Source organism: Microcaecilia unicolor, chromosome 3, assembly GCF_901765095.1.
Source record: "Microcaecilia unicolor chromosome 3, aMicUni1.1, whole genome shotgun sequence".
In the NCBI taxonomy this organism is placed as follows: Eukaryota; Metazoa; Chordata; class Amphibia; order Gymnophiona; family Siphonopidae; genus Microcaecilia; species Microcaecilia unicolor.
The window spans coordinates 292,571,905-292,597,942 of NC_044033.1; the positions used below are offsets into that span (position 1 = coordinate 292,571,905).

Here is a 26,038-nt window from a genome sequence, read left to right on the forward strand (position 1 = left end):
ACAGGTAACTACAAAGATGACTCATTGCTTAATTGTCCTTGGCAGTGATAACAAAAATACACACTTTACAATGTGGAGGATCTACAAAGTTCTCTCTAATTTTCCAGCCCTGTTGCTTGAGAGGGTGAAGCCACTTAAACACCATTATACTGGCTACACTCGCAAGATTAAAATAACATGATAATTTGTAAACATGGCAGCATAGCTTACTTTGAATTTATGACAGGATCTACACGGTTAAAGATGCCTTCCTACTCTGTTATTTATTTTGATTGCAGTGATCTTAATATTAATTAGTCAGCCAAAAGTAGTTTGCTATCCTCTGGAGCTGATGCTTTAAAACAATGATGGCTGCCAGATCCTGCAACGTGGCGATTAAGCTATCAATCTGTGCAATTGCAGGGTCTGATGACAGTTTATATGGGGGGGGGGGGGGGGGGGGGGGGGTAGGCATCCTCGGTTGGCTAGACGGGTGCTATGGGGTGCCCCTGAGAGAGGGGGCAGAGCAGTACCCAATATTGAATGGCATTATATTGCTGCTCAATTGAGGATGATTATGGACTGGGAGAGGGGGATAACTAAGCCTGCTAGTCAGTTGGAGCAATCATATAGTCCGCACAGGCTGATGAGCTCTTATTTATGGACTACTGAAGGAGTGGGAGTGATTTTGGCAGGGATACAGAACCCATTTGTGAAGCATCTGATGGAAGTGTGGGGAGGAGTGAGGAGGAAATGGGGGCAGTCTGACGGGGTGTCGACACTGGCGCCCTTGAGATGGGAGCCAAGATTTGGGGAAGAGAGAGAAAATGCTAGTTTTGTGTGGTGGGAGCAAGCGGGCATTGTAAATTTCCAGGTGGTACTGCAGGGGGGGAGGATGAAAAGTTTTGAAACGTTGTGTTCCACATATAGTTTATCAGGGAGAGACTATTTCCCCTATATACAGATTCAACATTTTATGGGGACATTGGGTTGGAGAGGGGGGAATCCACAGGAGAGGGAGAGTTTGGAAAATCTGTGGCTTTTGTTAAAGAAGGTTCCAAGACCAATATCAGTGATATATAAATTTTTGAGGGGACATGACCCTAGGCCATTTGGTTTTCAGGGGGCTTGGGAGGAGGATTTAAATTATCGCTTTTCTGATTAGGAGTGGGAAGTTATTTGTGGGGAGGTTCAGAAAGCTTCGGTGTGTGTTTTGGTGCAGGAAAATGCATACAAAGTTTTGTACCGTTGGTATTGCACATTGGAGAGATTGAAGAGGATGTACCCTGGTGCATCGGATCTGTGTTGGAGGTGTGGTTAACAGAGGGGTTCCTTTATGCATATATGGTGGACGTGCCCCGGGGTGGTACCTTTTTGGCAAGCATTAGTTATGAAAGCATTAGTAAAGCTAATTGGATCATCCTTGGTGTGCAGCCCTTTGGTGTGTCTTTTGGGCTTACACAATGAGAGGGACTCTTGGGAAGAGCGGAGATGGATGCGGGGGCTGGCAGTAGCCAAGTGCCTTATAGCACAGTATTGGAAGAGGGTAGATCCCCCGACATTGAGTGACTGGAAGTATAAATTGGGTCAGTTAATACAAATGGAGAGATTAACGGCTTACCGCAGGGAGGGGACATGGCGACATAAGGGAAGATGGGCTCGCCTACAACAGCGATTGACAAGTATTTAGGTTAATGGAATTTTATAGGAGGGGGGAGGGTTAGGGGGGGAGGGGAGTAGGGAGGGAAGGGGAGAGAGAGTGCCCCAAAGAACCATGGGGTGTTCTCAAGCTGAGGTGGGGCTGGTGATGGTTAGAGTGAGGGGGAGGGGGATGATGTATTTTCGGAATATAAGGTTTAGTTGGGCAGTGGTTGGTGATTTTGGGATGATTTTGTTATTTGTTGTATTGGGTTCAGTAATGAGCTGGTTTTTGATGTAATAGTGTAGTAGTTAAGTACTTATTAGCCCCCGCATTGGCAAATGTGAGCGAGATGTGCTCTTGTTATGGAGTAATGCAAAAATAAAAATATTTTAAAGTGAAAAAAAAAAAAGCGCCTTGGCTCCTAAAAAAGGATGCAGGGTTTTTAATTTTCAACCTCCACTCAGTGTAAGTCTTTGGAGCACAGTATTTTTCAAAGGGCCCAACATAAGACCAAAGCATCCATGAAATGAAAATATTTTCATCAACTAAAACTCAAATTTACCTTTAGCCGGGATTTGACCCTCCTGGTTGTCCTGAGGACCTTGGGTAGCTCTTGCTTCATATTTGGAGGGGATGGTTCATTGAAAACCATGATAGATGCCTTGGGTTTTGGTCCTACCAGTACTGAACCAGTAATGGTACGGCCATCTTGGACTGGGGTAGCAGGAACTGGTGTTTGCACAGCTTTGATCACAATGGGTGGGATCTCCGTTTCAGAGTCATCCATGGAAAATACATCTCCAAAGCTTGGCGGTCGGAGCTTCATTTGTGAAGTTTTTTTCTGGAAAGAGACCGATCTGCTTTTTGAGCTGAGCGTAGCATTTTTTCCCTTTTTGGTCTCAGCCTTCTTAGTCTGCTTTTCCAAGGTTTTCACATTCTTCACCCTTGTGGTTGCAGCAACGCTAGATGAGGACAGTGGATTCCATGACCAGGCCTGTGAGAAGAGGTCCACCATGCAACCCCCATGTTTAGAAGCCAAGTTATACATCAAAGCCATGGCTTTAGATAACAGCAGGCTAGCCTTTCTGTACTCCAACCTGTACCCACAGATTGCCTTAGATTCAATGAAGTTCAAGCCAGCTTGGCTATAATCCATTCTCTTCTCAATAAGGACATGCAAGCTCAAAGAGGAAAGTGCAACATACAACTGAGCAATGAGCTCATCCACAAGACCCACAGTGCAAAGCTTCTGGATCCAGGCTTTGTTGCTGCCATCTTTGTGTCCTTGTGAGCAACAGTCCTGAAGAACACTGGAGAAGTGAGCTGTGAAGGCAGTGCAACGTTCCAATGCAGATTGGAGGAGATTAAAACCCTCCTCCTGGCTCCCAGATGCCACCTGAACCTCTGCAAATGCCACCATCCAACGAGTACAGAGCATAGAGAGTACAATATCTGAACAGAGGGAACAGGGACACAAAGGATGGTGGGACAAGAAACACGGGCGATTCCTCTGTTTTGACTTCAGGACTGGAGAGGCAGTCAGATCCTTTTCTATACTGACTGTATCAACAAATGTGAGTTCTGGCCCCTTTAAGAATATATGTTCTTCTGTGGAGACAGCACCATCTTTCACCTTCTTCCCAACAGATTTCCCTTTCCTGAGTGTAATCTTCACTTCTCCTTTCAGGCGTTCCTTCATGCTGAAATCTAAGACAAAAGAATGCTAGAGTCAGTCTAAAGCAGATACACCAAGGACATAAAAAAATTTACTCAATGCCATGTGAACAGGACAGTAGGTTTGTGTTGACAATGTTTTTTCACCCTAAGCAGCTTCAACATAAACCAAGGAATACTGGGCTTCTTTTACAAAGCCACACTAGCGATTTTCACACGGCAAATGAGAGGGAGCCGATAGGAATTGAATGGGCTTCCTCTCATTTGAGGCACCAAGAAATTGGTAGCGTGGATTTGTAAAAGAGGCTATTATTTTAGAAGAAATGCAATTTTAACAATACATTGTAAGTTACAGCATGTTAAGCTACCAAAACTAAACTTAACAGCACTATTATGTTGATGTGTAGGAAAGGCAAATTCAGGATAGTGAGGATTGCAGTCACTGAGGAATGGGACAATCCAGGGGATATACAATAATTTCATTGACATTTAAGTCGTTTTGAACAGCTCATACTGCTTTCCTTGCCAGTGCAGGACACTGGGATATACAATGAAAAGATATCCAATCAGATTCTGGGGAAAGGGAAATAAAGAGCCAAAAAAGGTCATTTGCCTATAACAAGTGCTCTCCATGAACAATAAAAATCAGCCACATACCCAGCCCTCCTTCCCTCCGGGAGCAAGCTTATAACTGCTGAAAATATTAAATAGATCTTCTAGATCTGCAAGCCCTAGTACTATGGAAGCAAGTACAGAAACATGAAGGGGGGCCGACTCAGAAATGAAGTCGAAGTATTTTTTCAAAGAGGGTGGTAGATACCTGGAATGCCCTCCCGCATGAGGTGGAGATAAAAACAACAACAAAATTCAAAAATGCATGGAATACACACAAAGGAAACCTGTTCAGAAAGAATGGATCCAAAGAAGCTTAGTGGAGATTAGGTGGCAACACATGTAATTGGTAAGCAAAGCCAGTACTGGGCAGACTTCTTCTGTCTGTGTCCTGATTGTGACTAGACAGATTCAGCTTCAGAAGTTTTAGAATAAAGGCAGTGGCGGGCAGACTTCTACAGTCTATGCCCTGAAAATGGCAAAGACAAATCAAAATCAGTTAGATATACAGTGCACTCCATTTAAGTGCACGACGGATAAGAGCATGCTCTGTTTAACTGCATGCCGTACTTCAGTCCCGTTTTAGGCACCATCAATTTCTATGGGGACAAACTTCATTTTAGCGCACCACTGATAAGTGCAAGATTCGCTTATATGCATGGTTCAAGACCGCTCCTGTTCAGGAAAGACTCTGCATGGAATATGGAAGCCAATTGGCGCTTGACAACCGAGATTTCAAATTTACCACCTCTTTAACTGCCCCAGGCAGGTAAGGGGAAAGAATACTGTTGAAGCATGCACCAGGGTTGTCGTCATCGCAGCAGCGGCGGAAATGTAAGACTAACACTGGCTGAACAAATAGAAGTTCTTAAAAATTAGAAAACAAAGAAAGTCAAGCATCTATTGCTAAAGAATACGGTGTCAATCCCAGTCAAAAACAGCAGTTGGTGTTAAATCCAGATAAAACAATATCATGGATAACAGGTTGTGGACCAGTACCAACATTAATACCTACTCTATTTGGCAAACAATTACCTATGGTACCATCATTTATGTATTTAGGTGTTATTCTTGATTCTGCCATACATTTTGAACAGATGTAATAAAAAAATCTTTCTATCATTTACGTTCAAGCGAGGTTACTAACCTGTGGCAGGTATTCTCCGAGGACAGCAGGCTGATTGTTCTCACTGATGGGTGATGTCCACAGCAGCCCAAGGATCGGAAAATCTTCCTAGCAACAGAAGTTTGCTAGCTCTCACGAGATCCGCATGTGCGCTGTCTTCCCGCCCGCTTCTAGCATGCTCCTCAGTCCAGTATAAAGCAAAGACAAGGGAAGACACAACTCCAAAGGGGAGGAGGGCGGGATTGTGAGAACAATCAGCCTGCTGTCCTCGGAGAATACTTGCTACAGGTTAGTAACCTCGCTTTCTCCGAGGACAAGCAGGCTGCTTGTTCTCACATGTGGGGTATCCCTAGCCCCCAGGCTCACTCAAAACAACATTGGTAAATTGGGCCTCGCAACGGCGAGGACATAACTGAGACTGACTTAAAACTTATCCAACTAACTGAGAGTGCAGCCTGGAACAGAATAAAAATGGGCCTAGGGGGGTGGAGTTGGATTCTAAACCCCAAACAGATTCTGCAACACCGACTGCCCCAACCAACTGTCGCGTCGGGTATCCTGCTGGAGGCAGTAATGAAATGTGTGGACTGATGACCACGTCGCAGCCTTGCAAATCTCTTCAATAGTGGCTGACTTCAAGTGGGCCACTGACGCTGCCATGGCTCTAACACTATGAACCGTAACATGGCCCTCAAGAGTCAGCCCAGCTTGGGCATAAGTGAAGGAAATGCAATCTGCTAGCCAATTTGAGATGGTGCGTTTCCCGACAGCCACTCCCCTTCTATTGGAGTCAAAAGAAACAAACGATTGGGCGGACTGTCTGTGTGGGCTTGTCCGCTCCAGATAGGCCAATGCTCGCTTGAAGTCCAATGTGTGCAGCTGACGTTTAGCAGGGCGGATATGAGGCCGGGGAAAGAATGTTGGCAAGACAATTGACTGGTTCAGATGGAACTCCACCACCTTTGGCAAGAACTTAGGGTGAGTGCGGAGGACTACTCTGTTATGATGAAATTTGGTATAAGGAGCATGAGCTACCAAGGCTTGAAGCTCACTGACTCTACGAGCTGAAGTTGACTGCCACCAAGAAAAGGACCTTCCAGGTCAAGTACTTCAGATGGCAAGAATTCAGTGGCTCAAAAGGAGGTTTCATCAGATGGGTGAGAACGACATTGAGATCACATGACACTGTACGAGGTTTGATAGGGGGCTTTGACAAAATCAAACATCTCATGAAGCGAACAACTAAAGGCTGTCCAGAGATAGGCTTACCCTCAACATGATAATGAAAAGCACTAATTGCGCTAAGATGAACTCTTACAGAGTTGGTCTTAAGACCAGCCTCAGACAAGTGCAGAAGGTATTCAAGCAGGGTCTGTGTAGGACAAGAAAGAGGATCTAGGGCCCGGCTGACACCAGATGGCAAACCTCTTCCACTTGAAAGCATAACATCTCTTCGTGTAATCTTTCCTGGAAGCAAGACTCGGGAGACACCTTCAGAAAGACCTAAGGAGGCAAAGTCTACGCTCTCAACATCCAGGCCGTGAGAGCCAGAGGCTGGAGATTGGGATGCAGAAGCGCCTCCTCGTTGTGAGTGATGAGGGTTGGAAAACACTCCAATCTGCACAGTTCTTCGGAGGACATCTCCAGAAGAGGAGGGAACCAGATCTGTCGCGGCCAGAATGGAGCGATCAGAATCATGGTTCCACGGTCCTGCTTGAGTTTCAGCAAAGTCTTCCCTACCAAGGGTATGGGAGGATACGCATACAGGAGGCCCTTCCCCCAATGTAGAAAAAAGGCATCCGACGCTAGTCTGCCATGGGCCTGAAGTCTGGAACAGAACTGAGGGGACCTTGTGGTTGATCTGAGTGGCAAAAAGATCTATCAAGGGGGTGCCCCACGCTTGAAAGATCTTGCAAACTACTCTCGAGTTGAGAGACCACTCGTGAGGTTACATTATCCTGCTCAACCTGTCGGCCAGATTGTTTACGCCTGCCAGGTACGTGGCTTGGAGAAACATGCCATGACGGCGAGCCGAAAGCCACATCCCGACGGCTGCCTGACACAGGGGGCGAGATCCGGTGCCCCCCTGCTTGTTGATGTAATACATGGCAACCTGATTGTGTCTGAATTCGGATAATTTGGTTGGATAGCCGATCTCTGAAAGCCTTTAGTGCGTTCCAGACTGCTCGTAACTCCAGGAGGTTAATCTAAAAACCTGTCTCCTGGAGGGATCAACATCCCTGGGTGTGAAGCCCATCGACATGAGCTCCCCACCCCAGGAAGGACGCATCCGTAGTCAGCACTTTTTGCGGCTAAGGAATTTGAAAGGGACATCCCAAGGCCAAATGGGAGCGAATCGTCCACCAATATAGGGATCTGAAAAAAACTGTGGACAGCTGGATCACGTCTTCTAGTTCCCCCGCAGCTTGATACCACTGGGAAGCTAGAGTCCATTGAGCAGATCTCATGTGAAGATGGGCCATGGGAGTCATGTGGACTGTGGAGGCCATGTGGCCGAGCAATCTCAACATCTGCTGAGATGTGATCCGCTGAGACGCTCGTACCCAGGAGACCAGGGACAAAAGATTGTCTGTCCTGGCCTCGGGGAGGTAGGCATGAGTCGTCTGGGAGTCCAGCAGAGCTCCTATGAATTCTAGTCTTTGAACTGGAAGAAGGTGGGACTTTGGATAATTTATCACAAACCCCAGTAGCTCCAGGAGTTGAATAGTCACCTGCATGGACTGTAGAGCTCCTGCCTCCGAGGTGTTCTTTACTAGACAATCGTCGAGATAAGGGAACACATGCACTCCTAGTCTGCGTAGAGACACCGCCACTACAGCCAGGCATTTTGTGAACACCCTGGGTGCAGAGGCGAGACCAAAGGGTAGCACACAGTACTGAAAATGCCGTGTTCCCAGACGGATTCGAAGATACTGTCTGTGAGCTGGCAGTATCGGGATGTGAGTATAAGCATCCTTTAAGTCCAGAGAGCATAGCCAATCATTTTTCTGAATCATGGGAAGGAGGGTGCCCAGGGAAAGCATCCTGAACTTTTCTCGGACCAGATACTTGTTCAGGGCCCTTAGGTCTAGGATGGGATGCATCCCCCCTGTTTTCTTTTCCACAAGAAAGTACCTGGAATAGAATCCCAGCCCTTCCTGCCCCGGTGGCACGGGCTCGACCGCATTGGCACTGAGAAGGGCGGAGAGTTCCTCTGCAAGTACCTGCTTGTGCTGGAAGCTGAAAGACTGAGCTCCCGGAGGACAATTTGGAGGTGTTGAGATCCAATTGAGGGCGTATCCGAGCTGGACTATTTGGAGAACCCCCCAGACGGAGATTATAAGAGGCCACCTTTGGTGAAAAAACTTTAACCTCCCTCTGACCGGCAGATCATCCGGCACAGACACCTTTATCTCGGCTATGCTCGCCTGGAGCCAGTCAAAAGCCCGTCCCTTGCTTTTGCTGGGGAGCTGCACGCTATTGACGAGAACGAGCACGCTGGGGTTTAGCCTGAGCAGACTGGCGGGAAGGTGGATTGTACCTACACTTACCATAAGCGTAAGGAGCATTCCTCCTTCCCCCATAAAAACGTCTACCAGAAGAGGTAGATGCTGAAGGCGTCTGGTGGGAGAGCTTGTCGAATGCGGTGTCCCGCTGGTGGAGCTGTTCTACCACCTGTTCGACGCGCTCAGCAAAAATAATTATCCCCCCCGGCAAGGAACATCCACAATCCGCTGCTGGACTATTCTCCAGGTCAGAGGCACGCAGCCATGAGAGTCTGCGCATCACTATACCTTGAGCAGCGGCCCTGGACGCTACATCAAAAGTATCGTAGACACCCCTGGACTGGAATTTCCTACACGCCTTCAGCTGCCTGACCACCTCCTGAAAAGGCTTGGCCTGCTCCGCCGGGAGCTTATCGACCAAGTCCGCCAGTTGCCTCACATTGTTCCGCATGTGGATGCTCGTGTAGAGCTGGTATGATCGGATCTTGGACACGAGCATAGCAGAATGGTAGGCCTTCCTGACAAAAAAAGAGTCTAGAGTCTTAGATTCACGGCCCGGAGCAGAAGGTCACAGCAGCCCTTCCAGAATCTCTGGAAGTATGGCTCTGAGGCGCTTGTCCAGAGTGGCTGTCGAACAAGGCAGGGGGTCTGGTACCGGCGACGAGCTGAGAAATGTCTGGGGTGCGGAGGCGGTACCGGGCTGTCCAGAGCAGAGTGCATCGATACCTCTTGTATGGAGGGAGAGCGGTCCTCCCTGCGTCAACGCTTCACGGGTACCGAATCCTTCGGTGTCCCGGAGCTCTCGGTACCATGACGGGAAGACGACCGATGACGGTGCTTCTTCGCTTTCATGTGAAGCATGGCATCGGAACCTCCCTGTACCAACGAGGAAGACGTGGAATCCAAACGTCTCCTCGGGGCAGGGTCCGAAGGTGGTCAGTCCCGGGGGTCCTGCACCGCAGGAGCCCTCGAGGCAGGTGGAGACCCACTTGATGGCTCACTTCTACCAGCATGGGACCTCTGGACAGCCATCACCTGCACTCCGGACGTCGATGCTCCCTCCGATGCCGACATCAATACCGGCGATGACCTCGGTACCGCTGGCTCCGGTGACGTCGAAAGACCGGACGAGGCTCCGAACAGGATGAGCCAATCTCGCCGCCTGGGTCCTCTTCTTTAACTGGAGGCACAAAGTCCAGGCATTCGGACGATGACCAGCACCGAGACATGTGAAATTCCCCACATATATCCAGAAATGTCTAATAATGCCTTCTGCTTTATTATCATGTATTTCTACACCATACAACCCAAAATCCTTCTGTAACACCAAATGTATATTCTTTTCTCATTTCCACTAACCATGAAATATTGTAAGCCACTTTGAGCCTGCAAATAGGATACAAATGCAATAAATAAAATAAAGACACGACACATGCCTATCAGTGAGCGAGATCATCCGGCTGCACCGCATGCACTTCTTGAAGTCGCTGGCAGGCTTCGAGGACATGGGCGGAAAAATCGCGCCGGCGAAGTCAAATGCGATGATGCCGAAAAAGGGGCACCAAAAAAAAGGGAGAAGACACGGACGGGCGGTGAAACAGGCCGCGCTCGGAAAAGAAACTTACTAGAAAAACTTTGACAAACTAAAGGAAACAAAACACTTTTTTTTTTTTGTAACACACAAGAGGAAGAAACTAGCCGAAAGGCACGAAAAACCGCTGCGAAGAACGCGACGGGGGCCTCTCTGGGGCCGAGAAGAAACGATACACGTCCATTCTGACTGCGGAAAAAGACAGGCTGAAGAGTACGCTAGAAGCGGGCAGGAAGACGGCGAGCATGCGCGATGCATGCGGATCTCGCGAGAGCTAGCAAACTTCTGTTGCTAGGAAGATTTTCCAATGCTGGGGCTGCCGTGGACATCACCCATCAGTGAGAACAAGCAGCCTGCTTGTCCTCGGAGAAATAAATTCATTGGATAAAGATTCTCTACATACGCTAACATATGCGCATATTATTTCTCATTTAGATTACTGCAATGTTATTTATGCAGGCATCATAAAGACAAATATAAGATGGTTACAATTGATACAAAACACTCCAGCACGTGTAATTTGTCACGCATCGAAATATGATAGAATTACACCACTCTTATACCAGCTTCACTGGCTTCCAATTGAAGCCAGAATAAAATATAAGATTTATATCTTGACATATAAAGCGCTACATTTACTAACTTCATTATATTTGGCTAATCTTACTATACCATACGCACCGATACGTACCCTTAGATCATTAACAGATAACAGATTAGTTATTCCTCCATTAACAAGGGCTAGATGGGAATCCACACGAAAGTCAGCTTTCTTTTATTTAATCGCCTTCACTTTGGAATAGTCTTCCAAAACTACTAAGACTTGAAGATACATACATTTGTTTCCAAAAAGCCCTAAAAACATACCATTTTCAAAATACATTTAATGACAATGCAGAATAAAGGAAAAAAAAATTAGGAAAGAGATGTCAGTCTTATAGCTTGAATTATGATACGTTAAGCATGTGGTTATTCAGGATTATTAGTTTGTTACTAATTATTGTATGTTTGATTTGCTGTGCTTTCCTATCAATTATTGGATTTCCTAAATGTTATTGAGTGTTTTTATATGTTTTAAATTTTTTTCTTTTATGTAAACCGTTCTGTTTTGCTAGCAATAAGTAACTGTATAGTAAATAATAAATGATAAACGTGTCTTGAAGCAGAAAATACCAGCTTCTGGAAGACTGGCAAAACAATACAAATCCACAACGGAAACGGGCGGGAAAAGCTAAGGAGGTAGAAGATGCTCATCTTCGGTGGTTTTCTCGAGTCAGGAGCAGTTTCCTGTCAGTGGTCCACTGCTTATGGAGAAAGCTAACCAGGTAGCAGAAAGTCTTGGACTGACTGAATTCAAAGCCACTGTTGGATGGTTGGAAAGATGGAAGGAAAGGAACAGCATAAAATTCAAGAAACAGCACGGTGAGAAACAAGACACTAATGACTTTGGTGCTGAAAATTGGGTTGTTTCAGTTCTTCCTACCATCTTGAACGAGTTTGCACCTTGTGACATTTTCAATGCTGACGAAAATGGTCTCTACTGGCGAGTGATTCCTGATGGAACACTTGCATTCAAACATGCCGAAACTACTGGAGGTAAAACATCAAAGGACCGACTGACAATCCTCCTTTGCTGCAATATGGATGGGAGTGAGAAGTTGGAACCCCTCATTGGAAAGAGCAAACAGCCCCGTTGCTTCAAGAAAGTTAAGCGACTTCCTGTGTCATACGAGGCTAATGCAAATTCATGGATGACTGGGGAAATTTGGAAGCAGTGGCTAAAGAAGTTACACTAGAATGCGGGCACAAAAGCGTCAGATTTTGCTGCTTTGTGATAACTGTGCTGCACACAGGGATGATGTCAGACTGTCTAACGTCAAGGTGGTCTTCCTGCCACCAAACACTACCTTTTCTGATCCAACCTCTGGATCAGGGCATAATTTATTTAGCACATTTATACCCCACTTTTTCCCACATTGTGCAGACTCAAAGTAGCTTAATAGCCAATTTCAAACAAAATTATTGGGCTCTTGTGCTACATCATCTGATGAGTGTTATGTATGACCAGACTGGCAAGGATAAACGTGCTGTTGAACTGGCTAGTAATCTATCACTGTTGGATTCCCTACATATGCAGAAAGAAGCCTGGAATCATGTTACACAGGCAACCATAGTGAACGGCTACAACAGACACCTACCTTTTTCTCGTCCTCCCTCCCTTCCTTCCGAGTCCGGTGTCGTTCGCTTGCTCTCCCTGCCCAACCCCCAACCCTCCGCCGTCTGGTCCTGTATTGCACTCTCCCTCCCCCTCTGCAAGCTCTGGTGTCACTCCTGCACCTCTCCGCTGTGCTCTCACTGCAGCCTTACCATCTTCCGGGCTGCCGGCATCGTTAGCAATGTAAGCACGCTGCCTTTGCGCTGCCCAGAAGCCTTCTCTCTATTGCGACTTTCTGTTTCCGCTCACTGCAGAGAGAAGGCTTCCCGGTGCATGAAGGCAGCGTGCTTACATTGGTAACGCTGCTGGCAGTCCGGAAGATGGAAAGGCTGCAGCGGCAGCACAGTGGAGAGGTGCAGGAGTGATACCAGAGCTTGCGGGGGGGGGGGGGGGGGGAGGCAGGAAGATTTGGAGAGTGACACCGAACTTGGGAGGGACTGAAGGCAACACCAAACTTTGTGGAGGGGGAGAGGGAGGGAAAGTGACACCGGACCTTAGAGAGAGGGAAGGAGAGAGGGAGAGTGACAACCTTGCAAGGGGGAAGAGGGGGGAAGAGGAAGGAAGGGCATGGGGTATAGGGCCTTGGAAGAAAGGGAATGAAAGAGAAACGGATGGAGCTGGGGACTGATAGGGTGATGAGATCCAGTGGCGGGTAGATGAGGGCTAATAGGATGGGAATGAGGGCTAAGGAAGTGGGTGAAAAAAGATAGGGGTTTAGGAGACTGGATATTAAGTAAGAGACAGAGAGCAATGGTAAAAGCTAGTAGGTAGATGAGAAGTGAAACAGAGACTAAGGTGAGAGAAAGGGGGGAAAACACAAATAAAGTGGGGGGCATGAAATGAAAGGTCACTGCCAGACAGATGAAGAGAAGGAAAGGACAAAGCCATGAGGACAGAGAAGAAACAGAATCGCCAACATGGAAAAGAACTTAGAGAAGATGGACATGTGGAAAGTGGAAAAGAGACTGGGACCATCCCAATAAGAAAAATAAAGTGCTCGGACAACAAAGGTAGAAAAGAAATATTTTTAACACTTTGTAAGGACTGAGATGTGCCTTTGTGAAATGTACGTTCTTTCCTATTTTTGTATTTTGCAGAGTGCAGGAGAAAATACATTTCTGTTTCTCTTTTACCAGTGTTTACCTGGCTTTCTTGAGGGAGATCTCTATTTCAGTTTTTCTGTGGTTCCCTGATTTGTATAGTGAGAAAAGAATTAAATCTGCTTAGAGTTGTAGAATGATTAGAAAAATTAGTACTCATTATTGCTTGTTATGTGAATGAATATTCCATCACTGTTTCATCATTGCTTGCCAGACCAGTCCAGTATTAATACATTTCAAGGGCATTTGTTTTAATTCGTGTATGCAGTCCTTACATGCACATGATTTTCCTTTTTAAACCCAAAGGTAAAACTTAAGTGTGGTTAAATAGCGAGGCTTCTGTAGATAGGGACAGAGTTTGCAAGGACAGGGCGGGGACACCCCGTGTCATTCTCTAGTACTGATTATGCCAAGTTTTGACTTATTTAATCTTTTTTCACTTCATTATTAGTGCACAAACACGCTAATGCTTTCTTTTTTTTTAAATTTATAGAAGTCTTTATTGCGCATTAAGACAAAAAGAAACATACTCAACTCAGCCCATTACAAAATGTAACAGTTGTGCTTAACACAGAGTACATAGCTGATAAAAGCACAAGGAAATATCAATGCTATGACCAATACAGATAATACTTCAAGATTTTTAGTTTTATTATTGTTATATTCCCCTTACCCGAACTACCCACATCCCCCAAAGCCCCCAAAGAATCCCCCACCCTCCCACCCCCCAATACCCTCCCATCCACTCCACCTTTCATCAGAACCAGCCAACTTTTATCGAGAACACACATTCAAAAAGGGTACCCATTGAGGCAAGGTTTTCCTTTTCACTGCCGTCAATCTCTCCATCTCACATATATAGTGCACCTTAGTAATCCAGCCTACAAAGGAGAGAACCAGTGGAGATTTCCAATTCTTTGGCAAATTTATTTGGGCCGCATGTAAGACACCCCTCACCAAGAACCACTGATGTAATGTGAGGCCCTCTGGCCTTTGCCCAAGTAGAAAGACCAAAGGATGCCACTGTATAGACCTGCCTACCCATACCTGAAGACGAGATTGCACCACTTTCCAATAAGCCTTTGCTTTTGGACAAGACCACCATATATGTCCCATGGTCCCCAGTCCCCCACAGTAACTCCAGCAACCCTCCAACGCCTTAACAAACATGATGCAACCATACCGGGGTAAGGTACCACCGATAAAAAAAACTTTAACGGCATTTTCCTTCATAGCCACCGCCCGTGAGGACCTCAAAATCCCCTTCTCTAATTTCAACCAAGCCGACTCTGATAAAGTAAAATTCAATTCTTGCTCCCATTTCCTGCGATGTAAGTGGGAAGGCTTAAGATGGGTCACCAGATATGCATACAAAAAAGTAATCATCCCTCGTGTACTCCGAGAATCCATACACACCGCCTCCAAAGGATGTGCCTCTCACTTCAGACACCCTGCGTAAGCTGGCCCCTGTAAGAAGTGTTTCAACTGTAAATAAGTATAACTGTCACTAGATCGAAGCCCATAGTCCTCCACTAATATCTCAAAAGAGACTAGATCCTCTCCCACATGCAGTTGCCCCCACATATCCACTACAGAAGCCGCCCAGCGACGTAACATAGCAATCCCCACCCCTGGCCCAAACAAAGGGTTATCCACTATCGGCGCCAATCCAGACACTGGGGGTTGGGCACTCCGGAAACATAGCATCCCAATAATAAAAAGTAGCCTGTACTGTGGGTGGGAATCTGTCAACCTGTCCTCTATGCTTACCCGAAATCCACATTAAATGCCCCAACCGGTGAGAACCCACCAAAGATTGTTCAATGTGAACCCACAATTTATGATCTTCCCTTCTAAACCACTCAACAGCCAATTGAGACTGTGCAGCACAATAGTACCAGAACAGATTGGGTACCCCCATACCCCCAGCCTGCCTACTCTTGTATAAAAAGCCTCGCGGCAACCTCGGATTCTTCTAATTCCAAATAAAACGAATCAAACTATCTTGTAAACTTGACAAAAATGACCTGGACAAACGCAAAGGAAGTACCTGGAATAGATACAATAATCGGGGTAAGATATTCATTTTAATTGCAACAATCCGCCCAAACTAGGACAAACCCAGTCAGCCATCTATCTAAATCTTTTTGCACCACCTTCTGAAGAGCCAGATAATTGACAGCAAACAACTCTGACAAGTTCCCAGGAATCTGAACCCCTAAATACTGTATATCACGAACCGACCATTTAAAGGCAAAAGACATCTTCAATGTCTCCAGCAGCCCAGGGGGTACCCCTACGGCCAACCCAGTAGATTTACTAGCATTTAACTTATATCCAGATACCCGTGAATACGCTTCTATCTCCTTCATCAGATTAGAAAGAGAAACCAACGGTTTTGTTAAGGACAGGAGATCATCTGCTGCAAATAATACAATTTTATATTCCTGTGCTCCCACTCTTACTCCGGTAATGTCTACGTTTTCTCGAATAGCCGCCGCTAAAGGCTCCATCGCCAGAGCAAATAGTAGAGGAGACAATGGACACCCCTGTCTGGTGCCACGACCCAACAAAAACACCCCCGAGTTACCCCCGTTTACTCTCACACAAGCCTGCGGCGAAGAATATAACGCTTGAATCCAAGACCTATACAACGGACCTATCCCCAACTCGATGTAAAACCTTATCCAAATACCCCCAATGGACCCGGTCAAAGGCCTTTTCAGCGTCCAATCCCAATAATACCACTGGCCAGGTCTTCGACTGAGCTGCATGGAGTAAATCCAAAGTTCTACACACATTATCCATTGCCTGCCGCTTTGCTACGAAACCAACCTGATCCGGATGGACTAAATGGGGAAGCACATTGCCCAACCTATTCGCAAGCACCTTAGCCAAGATTTTGACATCGGTATTAAGTATAGAAATAGGGCGATATGATGCACACTCGGTTTTATCCTTATTCAGTTTTGGTATGACCAACCCATGCCTCCATCATGGACCTAGGAAAGGGCACCCCGTCCCTCACAGAGTTAATAACCAACATCAGATAGGGCGCCCAACTCCCCCCCACAAAGGTCTTTAAAAACTCATTCGTAAATCCGTCCAATCCCGGCACCTTCCCCGTCGGCAATGCTTTAATAACCTGGGTCACCTCATCCACTGTCACCGAAGCTTCTAATTCTCTCTTCTGCACCTCCGATAGAACGGCCAAACCTCGGTCCGCCAAGTAATTGTCAATTTCCCCAGTCTGTACAGCAGCATCCTCCCTATACAAAGGATCATAAAATTGGGCAAAACGCTCCCGAATCTGAGCTGAAGTGTGTAACATAGTTCCCCTTTCATTCCGCACTCTCAAAATATGCCTAGCTGCTCTCAGCTGTCTTAATTTTATAGCCCAAAAAGTACTAGATCCAATTTTCAGCAATTTAATAGGTAAAATACTAGTAATAAGCTGAAAAAATGCTTAACTATCGCAGTCTTATTCAAATGCGATATCAAGAAAATAAACTGCACTTTTTCTCTTATTTAAAGTGGAGAAAAGCAACCTCAGTAATCAAAGCATGGCAACAGTACAATACTTATATTCAATGCCAGCATTAACTTGATTCCGTTCTTATCATTGGTCTGAAAACTCCACTTACGTTCACCTCATTTCCAGTATCTTGAAAGCCATGGACGTCAACGCTTAAGGCAGTGTGACTTGCTGATAGTTACTTAACATAGTAACATAGTAGATGACGGCAGAAAAAGACCTGCACGGTCCATCCAGTCTGCCCAACATGATAAACTCACATGTGCTACTTTTTGTGTATACCTTACCTTGATTTGTACCTGTCCTTTTCCGGGCACAGACCGTATAAGTCTGCCCAGCACTATCCCCGCCTCCCAACCACCAGCCCTGCCTCCCACCACCGGTTCTGGCACAGACCATATAAGTCTGCCCAGCACCATCCCCGCCTCCCACCACCGGCTCTGCCACCCAATCTCGGCTAAGCTCCTTAGGATCCATTCCTTCTGAACAGGATTCCTTTATGTTTATCCCACACGTTTGAATTCCGTTACGGTTTTCGTTTCCACCACCTCCCGCGGGAGGGCATTCCAAGCATCCACTACTCTCTCCATGAAAAAATACTTCCTGACATTTTTCTTGAGTCTGCCCCCCTTCAATCTCATTTCATGTCCTCTCGTTCTACTGCCTTCGCATCTCCGGAAAAGGTTCGTTTGCAGATTAATACCTTTCAAATATTTGAACGTCTGTATCATATCACCCCTGTTTCTCCTTTCCTCCAGAGTATACATGTTCAGGTCCGCAAGTCTCTCCTCATACGTCTTGTAACGCAAATCCCATACCATTCTCGTAGCTTTTCTTTGCACCGCTTCAATTCTTTTTCCATCCTTAACAAGATACGGCCTCCAAAACTGAACACAATACTCCAGGTGGGGCCTCACCAGCGACTTATACAGGGGCATCAACACCCCCTTTCTTCTGCTGGTCACACCCCTCTCTATACAGCCTAACAACCTTCTGGCTACGGCCACCGCCTTGTCACACTGTTCCGTCGCCTTCAAATCCTCAAATACTATCACCCCAAGATCCCTCTCCCCGTCCGTACCTATCAGACTCTCCCCGCCTAACACATATGTCTCCCGTGGATTTCTACTCCCTAAGTGCATCACTTTGCATTTCTTCGCATTGAATTTTAATTGCCAAACCTTAGACCATTCTTCTAGCTTCCGTAGGTCCTTTTTCATGTTTTCCACTCCCTCCGGGGTGTCCACTCTGTTACAGATCTTAGTATCATCCGCAAATAGACAAACTTTACCTTCTAACCCTTCAGCAATGTCACTCACAAATATATTGAACAGAATCGGCCCCAGCACCGATCCCTGAGGCACTCCACTACTCACTTTTCCCTCCTCCGAGCGAATTCCATTCACTACCACCCTCTGGCGTCTGTCCGTCAACCAGTTCCTAACCCAGTTCACTACTTCGGGTCCTATCTTCAGCCCATCCAGTTTATTTAAGAGCCTCCTGTGGGGAACCGTGTCAAAAGCTTTGCTGAAATCTAAGTAGATTACGTCCATAGCTCATCCCTGATTCAATTCTCCTGTCACCCAATCAAAGAATTCAATGAGATTTGTTTGGCACGATTTCCCTTTGGTAAAACCATGTTGTCTCAGATCTTGCAATTTATTGGCTTCCAGGAAATTCACTATCCTTTCCTTCAGCATCGCTTCCATTACTTTTCCAATAACCGAAGTGAGGCTTACCGGCCTGTAGTTTCCAGCTTCTTCCCTATCACCACTTTTGTAAAGAGGGCCCCCTGAGGAAGCTAATCGCAATAGTGAAACTGGTTAAAGCTAAGTAACATTATTAATCAAGCAGTTGCCAAAGATTACCTCAATGGGATACATATAACTCCCATTTAGAGCCTTTACCTGCACGCAAGTGGAGTTTTCAGACCAATGATAAGAACGGAATCAAGTTAATGCTGGCACTGAATATAAGTATTGTACTGTTGCCATGCTTTGATTACTGAGGTTGCTTTCTCCACTTTAAATAAGAGAAAAAGTGCAGTTTATTTTCTTGATATCGCATTTGAATAAGACTGCGATAGTTAAGCATTTTTTTTTAGCTTATTACTAGTATTTTAATTTTATAGCCAACAACTGCCTAGGCTTATTAGTACACTCGTAATGACCCTGTTTTTTTTTTTTTTTAAATGAACACAGTGCAACAGTGTTTATACAAATTCCACAACTTCCAATTGTAGTTATACAACATCACAAAGAAATGTTAGCTTTCAAAAGTATCTAACCATAAATCTCCAACATGGCTTACACTGCATACTGCATTTTCCATTTTATTCCCCCCCTTCAAACTCATACGTCATACTCACCACTCTAACCCACTCCGTAACTCACCTGCCACATCCCATGCACACCCCACTTACCCTCCTCCCCCTTCCTCAGTACCCTGTAAAGGTAACACTTTAAGCAGGCTGTCCACAAAGTATGATATTGTCTGGTAGCAAGTTTTGCGGAATCAGAATAAATTCGGCACTCATTCTCACCAACCATTCTCATTTTATTATACCACACTTCTACCGGAGGGCTCTCCGATTGGATCCAATATTGTAAGATGGTCTTTTTAATCAGTAAAAGAGAAGTGTATATGAATCTTCTGTACGGCTTAGTAAGTCCTTGGGCAATCAAAAGATCTTGGTCTCCCAACAGTAAGGTGGCGTAGTCCCACTCTATTTGCCTATTTGTGACTTCGGTAATCATCTGAAATGCTCGGTTCCACAGGGAAAGGGTAGGACACTCCAAAAAGGAGTGAATAAAAGTCCCCCACCCTTTCTGGCATTTGGTGCAATGTCCCTCTCCCCAAAGTCCTATAGCTGCCCCCTTGGCCTTTGTAATGTATGCTCTATGCAATATTTTGTATTGGGTTTCTTGGAGATCCGCTACATTAACCATGTCATATATATTAGAAAAGAGCTTATTAAACTCTTTAATAGTATAATTCTTATTCAACTCTCTGTTCCACTGATCCATTAGTCTTTCCATCCCCCCCAGGGGTCTATGCATTTGCAGGATTTTATACCATGTAGATAGGCTGTTCACCTTGTACGGTGTACGCAGTAAAATCTTGTCCATAGGTCCCCACAGCCATTTGTCCCCGTATGCCTGTTGCAAAGAAGAGTAATAATGCCGTACTTGTAGGTATTGTAATAAATAATTGTTGGGGATATCCCACCTCTCCTTCAGCTGGTCAAAAGAGTCTAGGTGCTCCTGTCCCTGCTCCATGAGGTGGACCAACATCACACATCCCTTCTCTCTCCATTTATCAAAGATAGAATATTCCAGACCTGCCGGGAAGTCTGCATTGCCCACCATACCTAAGAAAGGGGAAGCCTCCGACGCTCTATTTTGTTGCCCTCTCCACCAAGCCCATGCCCTGCGTAAAGGCTGCAGAAAGGTCAATCTTCCTGCAGTATCATGTGCAGTAAATTTGTGAAAGACCACGGGGCACTCCAGTCCTCCAATCCTCCGCCCGGCAAAAACCGGTAGTTACCCGTCAGTCCCTCAAAAATAAGTCGCATAAGTGCAGCCACATTGTACAAACGTAATTCAGGCAATGCCAGACCTCCCATGGCCCTACTCAAAGAGAGCTCTTGATGTCCGATCCTTGCTCCCCTCCCCTGCCAGATAAAGGAGCGTATGATAGACCGATATAGACGCTCGTCCCTCCTCAACAACCATAATGGGGGTGCTTGTAGTGAGTATAGGATTTTTGGCAATAAGACCATTTTAACTAAGGCTATTCTGCCCATCAGGGAGAGCGGCAAGTGTTTCCAACTATCACATAGCTTTCTGATGTTGTCCAGTATATCAGCTACATTTTTCTTGTAGAATATCAAGGCATTAACACTAAGAAAAATTCCCAAGTATCTCATGGCTCCTCGGGCAAACGGTATTGGCATCCCCGACAGGCCTGGGTCCACAGAACATCCCGACAATGGAAGTACTTCTGATTTTAAACAGTTGACCCGCAGACCCGATAATTCCCCAAAATCCCCTACTGTTTCTAACACCAGGGGGAGGTCTCTAGGCCCATTGGCCAGGTATACTAGGATATCATCTGCAAACAGATTTACCCTAAAGTCCTGTTTACCCACCCTTATCCCCCTTATAGCCCTATGTCCCCTAATTTTTATAGCTAACGGTTCTATGGCTAGTAAAAAAAAAGGAGCGGTGACAAGGGGCATCCCTGAAGGGTTCCCCTTTGTAAGGGAAAGCTCTCTGTGAGTTTACCGTTAATTAGCAGTCTGGCCACTGGGAGAGTATAAAGCGTTTTAATCCAAGATATGTAGGTCCCTGTTACGCCATAGCGATTCAGGGTCCAAAACAGATATTGCCACGAAATGCTGTCAAACGCTTTCTCTATATCAAGACCCGCGATGACTTCCAGCCCCCCTTTACCCTTACATTCCTGTATGGCTAAAAGAGCTGTCATAATGGAGATGGGACGGTAAGAACCCACCTGGGTTGAGTCTTTACCGGGCTTTGGTATTAATATTATATGGGCATTATTGTTCTGTATAGTTAACCCATTGTTCCCCATCCCATTGAACCAATCTCCCAAGGGGGCCGCCACCAGGTCTACCAAAATTTTATAGTACTCCGGGCCGTAACCATCTGGTCCTGGCGCCTTAGTCAGCTTTAGAGATTTGGCGGCTTGTTTAATCTCCTGCTCCACTATAGGACTGTTGAGAGTACATAACTGGTCAGATGTCAGGGTAGGAAGGTGAACATCTTGAAAAAAGACTTCATATGCTTCGTGATCAAACTCTCTTGCCCCGTATAAGGAACTATAAAAATTAACAAATTGCTGTGTGATGTTTTTTTCTGTGGTGCATTCCCTACCTGCCGTATCCCTGATAGTGGTAATAAGTTGCCGCTTACGATATGGCCTAACCAATATGCTGCCAGTAATTTCCCAGCTTTATTTCCCCACTTAAATAATCTAAATCGTTGAAAGTATATATCCCGCTGCGCTCTCTGATTCAAGATTTCATCTATCTGGTGTCTGACCTCTAATATGCGTGCACAGTCCGGCTTTGTCATAGTACTCAGATGTGTTCGCCTCAAAGTATGGTACTCATTAGACAGTCTCAACAGGTCTGCCTCTCTCTCCTTTTACCCCCGCTATGTAAGCTATTATGTGACCTCTCATCACTGCCTTCGATGCCTCCCAGTACGTACCCGCATCTACATCCACTGTGTGATTATGTGCTTGATAATCTATCCACTTGTTCCGTAAATATTCCCGGAACTCTTTGTCATGATACAGAAGGGGATAAAATTTCCACACTCACTCTCCCTGGCCTCTTGCAAAAGATACCGTCATGGTTACAGCTGAGTGATCGCTAAGGGTGCAGTCCACTATGTGAACATGAGAGGACCTAGAAAGCAGGGATGGTGCAGTGAGCAGATAGTCAATCCGAGAATAGGTGTTGTGTGGGTGAGAGTAAAAGGTGACTTACATAAGTACATAAGTAGTGCCATACTGGGAAAGACCAAAGGTCCATCTAGCCCAGCATCCTGTCACCGACAGTGGCCAATCCAGGTCAAGGGCACCTGGCACGCTCCCCAAACGTAAAAACATTCCAGACAAGTTATACCTAAAAATGCGGAATTTTTCCAAGTCCATTTAATAGCGGTCTATGGACTTGTCCTTTAGGAATCTATCTAACCCCTTTTTAAACTCCGTCAAGCTAACCGCCCGTACCACGTTCTCCGGCAACGAATTCCAGAGTCTAATTACACGTTGGGTGAAGAAAAATTTTCTCCGATTCGTTTTAAATTTACCACACTGTAGCTTCAACTCATGCCCTCTAGTCCTAGTATTTTTGGATAGCGTGAACAGTCGCTTCACATCCACCCGATCCATTCCACTCATTATTTTATACACTTCTATCATATCTCCCCTCAGCCGTCACTTCTCCAAGCTGAAAAGCCCTAGCCTTCTCAGCCTCTCTTCATAGGAAAGTCGTCCCATCCCCACTATCATTTTCGTCGCCCTTCGCTGTACCTTTTCCAATTCTACTATATCTTTTTTGAGATACGGAGACCAGTACTGAACACAATACTCCAGGTGCGGTCGCACCATGGAGCGATACAACGGCATTATAACATCCGCACACCTGGACTCCATACCCTTCCTAATAACACCCAACATTCTATTCGCTTTCCTAGCTGCAGCAGCACACTGAGCAGAAGGTTTCAGCGTATCATCGACGACGACACCCAGATCCCTTTCTTGATCCATAACTCCTAACGTGGAACCTTGCAAGACGTAGCTATAATTCGGGTTCCTCTTACCCACATGCATCACTTTGCACTTGTCAACATTGAACTTCATCTGCCACTTGCACGCCCATTCTCCCAGTCTCGCAAGGTCCTCCTGTAATCGTTCACATTCCTCCTGCGACTTGACGACCCTGAATAATTTTGTGTCATCGGCGAATTTAATTACCTCACTAGTTATTCCCATCTCTAGGTCATTTATAAATACATTAAAAAGCAACGGACCCAGCACAGACCCCTGCGGAACCCCACTAACTACCCTCCTCCACTGAGAATACTGGCCACGCAATCCTACTCTCTGCTTCCTATCTTTCAACCAGTTCTTAATCCATAATAATACCCTACCTCCGATTCCATGACTCTGCAATTTCTTCAGGAGTCTTTCGTGCGGCACTTTGTCAAACGCCTTCTGAAAATCCAGATATACAATATCAACCGGCTCCCCATTGTCCACATGTTTGTTTACCCCCTCAAAAAAATGCATTAGATTGGTGAGGCAAGACTTCCCTTCACTAAATCCGTGCTGACTTTGTCTCATCAGTCCATGTTTTGTATATGCTCTGCAATTTTATTCTTAATAATAGCCTCCACCATCTTGCCCGGCACCGACGTCAGACTCACCGGTCTATAATTTCCCGGATCTCCTCTGGAACCCTTCTTAAAAATCGGAGTAACATTGGCTACCCTCCAGTCTTCCGGTACTACACTCGATTTTAGGGACAGATTGCATATTTCTAACAGTAGCTCCGCAAGTTCATTTTTTAGTTCTATTAATACTCTGGGATGAATACCATCAGGTCCCGGTGATTTACTACTCTTCAGCTTGCTGAACTGACCCATTACATCCTCCAAGGTTACAGAGAATTTGTTTAGTTTCTCCGACTCCCCCGCTTCAAATATTCTTTCCGGCACCGGTGTCCCCCCCAAATCCTCCTCGGTGAAGACCGAAGCAAAGAATTCATTTAATTTCTCCGCTACGGCTTTGTCCTCCTTGATCGCCCCTTTAACACCATTTTCGTCCAGCGGCCCAACCGACTCTTTGGCCGGTTTCCTGCTTTTAATGTATCTAAAAAAATTTTTACTATGTATTTTTGCTTCCAACGCTAATTTCTTCTCAAAGTCCTTTTTTGCCCTCCTTATCTCCGCTTTGCATTTGGCTTGGCATTCCTTATGATCTATCCTGTTACTTTCAGTTGGTTCTCTTCTCCACTTTCTGAAGGATTGTTTTTTGGCTCTAATGATTTCCTTTATCTTACTGTTTAGCCACGCCGGCTGACGTTTAGTCTTTTTTCCCTTTTTTCTAATACGTGGAATATATTTGTCCTGAACCTCCAGGATGGTGTTTTTAAACAGCATCCACGCCTGATGCAAGTTTTTTACTCTGCGAGCTGCTCCTTTCAGTCTTTTTTTCACCATTTTTCTCATTTTGTCGTAATCACCTTTTCTATAGTTAAACGCTAGCGTACTTGATTTCCTAGTTTCACTTCCTTCAATGCCAATATCAAAACCGATCATATTATGATCACTGTTATCAAGCGGGTCATGTGGGTGCAGAAGCCTCCAGATATCCACCAGCCCTAGCTGGGATAGTAGGAAATTAACCCCCCTACTCCCCTTAACTTCCTTGGTTTACAATCCACCGTCTGGTCGGCTATACAGTTAAAATCTCCCCCCATCACTATGTGACAGTCCAGGAATGGTACTACTTTAGCAACTAATTCTGAAAAAAATTTGTGGGAGTAAACGTTGGGTCCATAAACGTTACACAATAGAATACTCTGGCCCCAAAGGTCTCCCAGTGCGAGTGCATATCTTCCTTCCGTATCCGAGATCACCTTATGCATGGTAAAAGGCAGTTGCTTATGGATTAAAATAGCCACCCCCCTTTGCCTAGAGTTATAAGAAGCATATTCTACCTCTCCCACCCAATCCCTCCTAAGGTTTTGGTGTTCTATCGCGGTTAAGTGTCTCCCCTGAATAAAAGCTATATCAGCCTTCTCTTTTTTCAACCAGGAGAGCACTTTAGTTCTCTTAACCGGGGAGTGAAGTCCATCAACATTAAGAGTAACTACTTTTAAATTAGCCATCACCACCACAGATGAGAGTGCTCATTATGGCTCTGCCAGCATCACGTTCGCTGGTCTCCCAGCTGGACCAGCAAAATCCCTCTTGCTGCCCCTCCAAAGGCCTTCCAGATCTATTCCGCATTCCTCTCTTTCCTCCTCCCCTCTGAATCCCCACCTGGGTTTCAATTCGTTTTCGTGTTCCTTTTACTCCCCCCCACCCCCTTCACACTCGCTTCCATACACCAATCACATACACACACATCCCCCTTCCCTTCCCTCCCCCCTCATTCTCCCTCCCCTGTCCCCCCACTATCATCTCTCCTCCCTTCCCCCTCCCCTCTCTAATCCCCTCACTTTCCACATTCTTCACCTTCCCGAAACCACCCTTAGCCCCTCCCCCCTTCCCAGCCCATTTAACCCTAAGTGCTCGGATCCCTTCCCTTCCACTTAATGGTAACTGGCCCAAGTCCCAAAAGCACTGAAAGCATTAAAGAACCTTCTCAACTAGATAACAACCAATTCAACTCCCGCTTCCCTCTCCCCCATTAGACTCTTAGCAATGTTCCCAGTCCAAGCCTCAGAGGCAGCAGGCTCGCCATTAACTAAGACAGAAATCTCCTTGTACTATAAAGCTGCAAAGGCATCACCAGT

General features: G+C 45.8%; 1 protein-coding gene across 2 annotated transcripts in view; it reads right to left on the reverse strand.

Annotated features, from left to right (window-relative positions):
* ESPL1 (extra spindle pole bodies like 1, separase) overlaps window positions 1-26,038 on the reverse strand; it is a 548,935-nt gene that overhangs the window by 305,004 nt on the left and 217,893 nt on the right. For both annotated transcript variants that reach the window (XM_030198173.1, XM_030198172.1), the window contains exon 18: window positions 2,184-3,328. In XM_030198173.1, coding sequence (XP_030054033.1) covers window positions 2,184-3,328 — 1,145 coding nt within the window. The remainder of the gene's footprint in view (window positions 1-2,183; window positions 3,329-26,038) is intronic.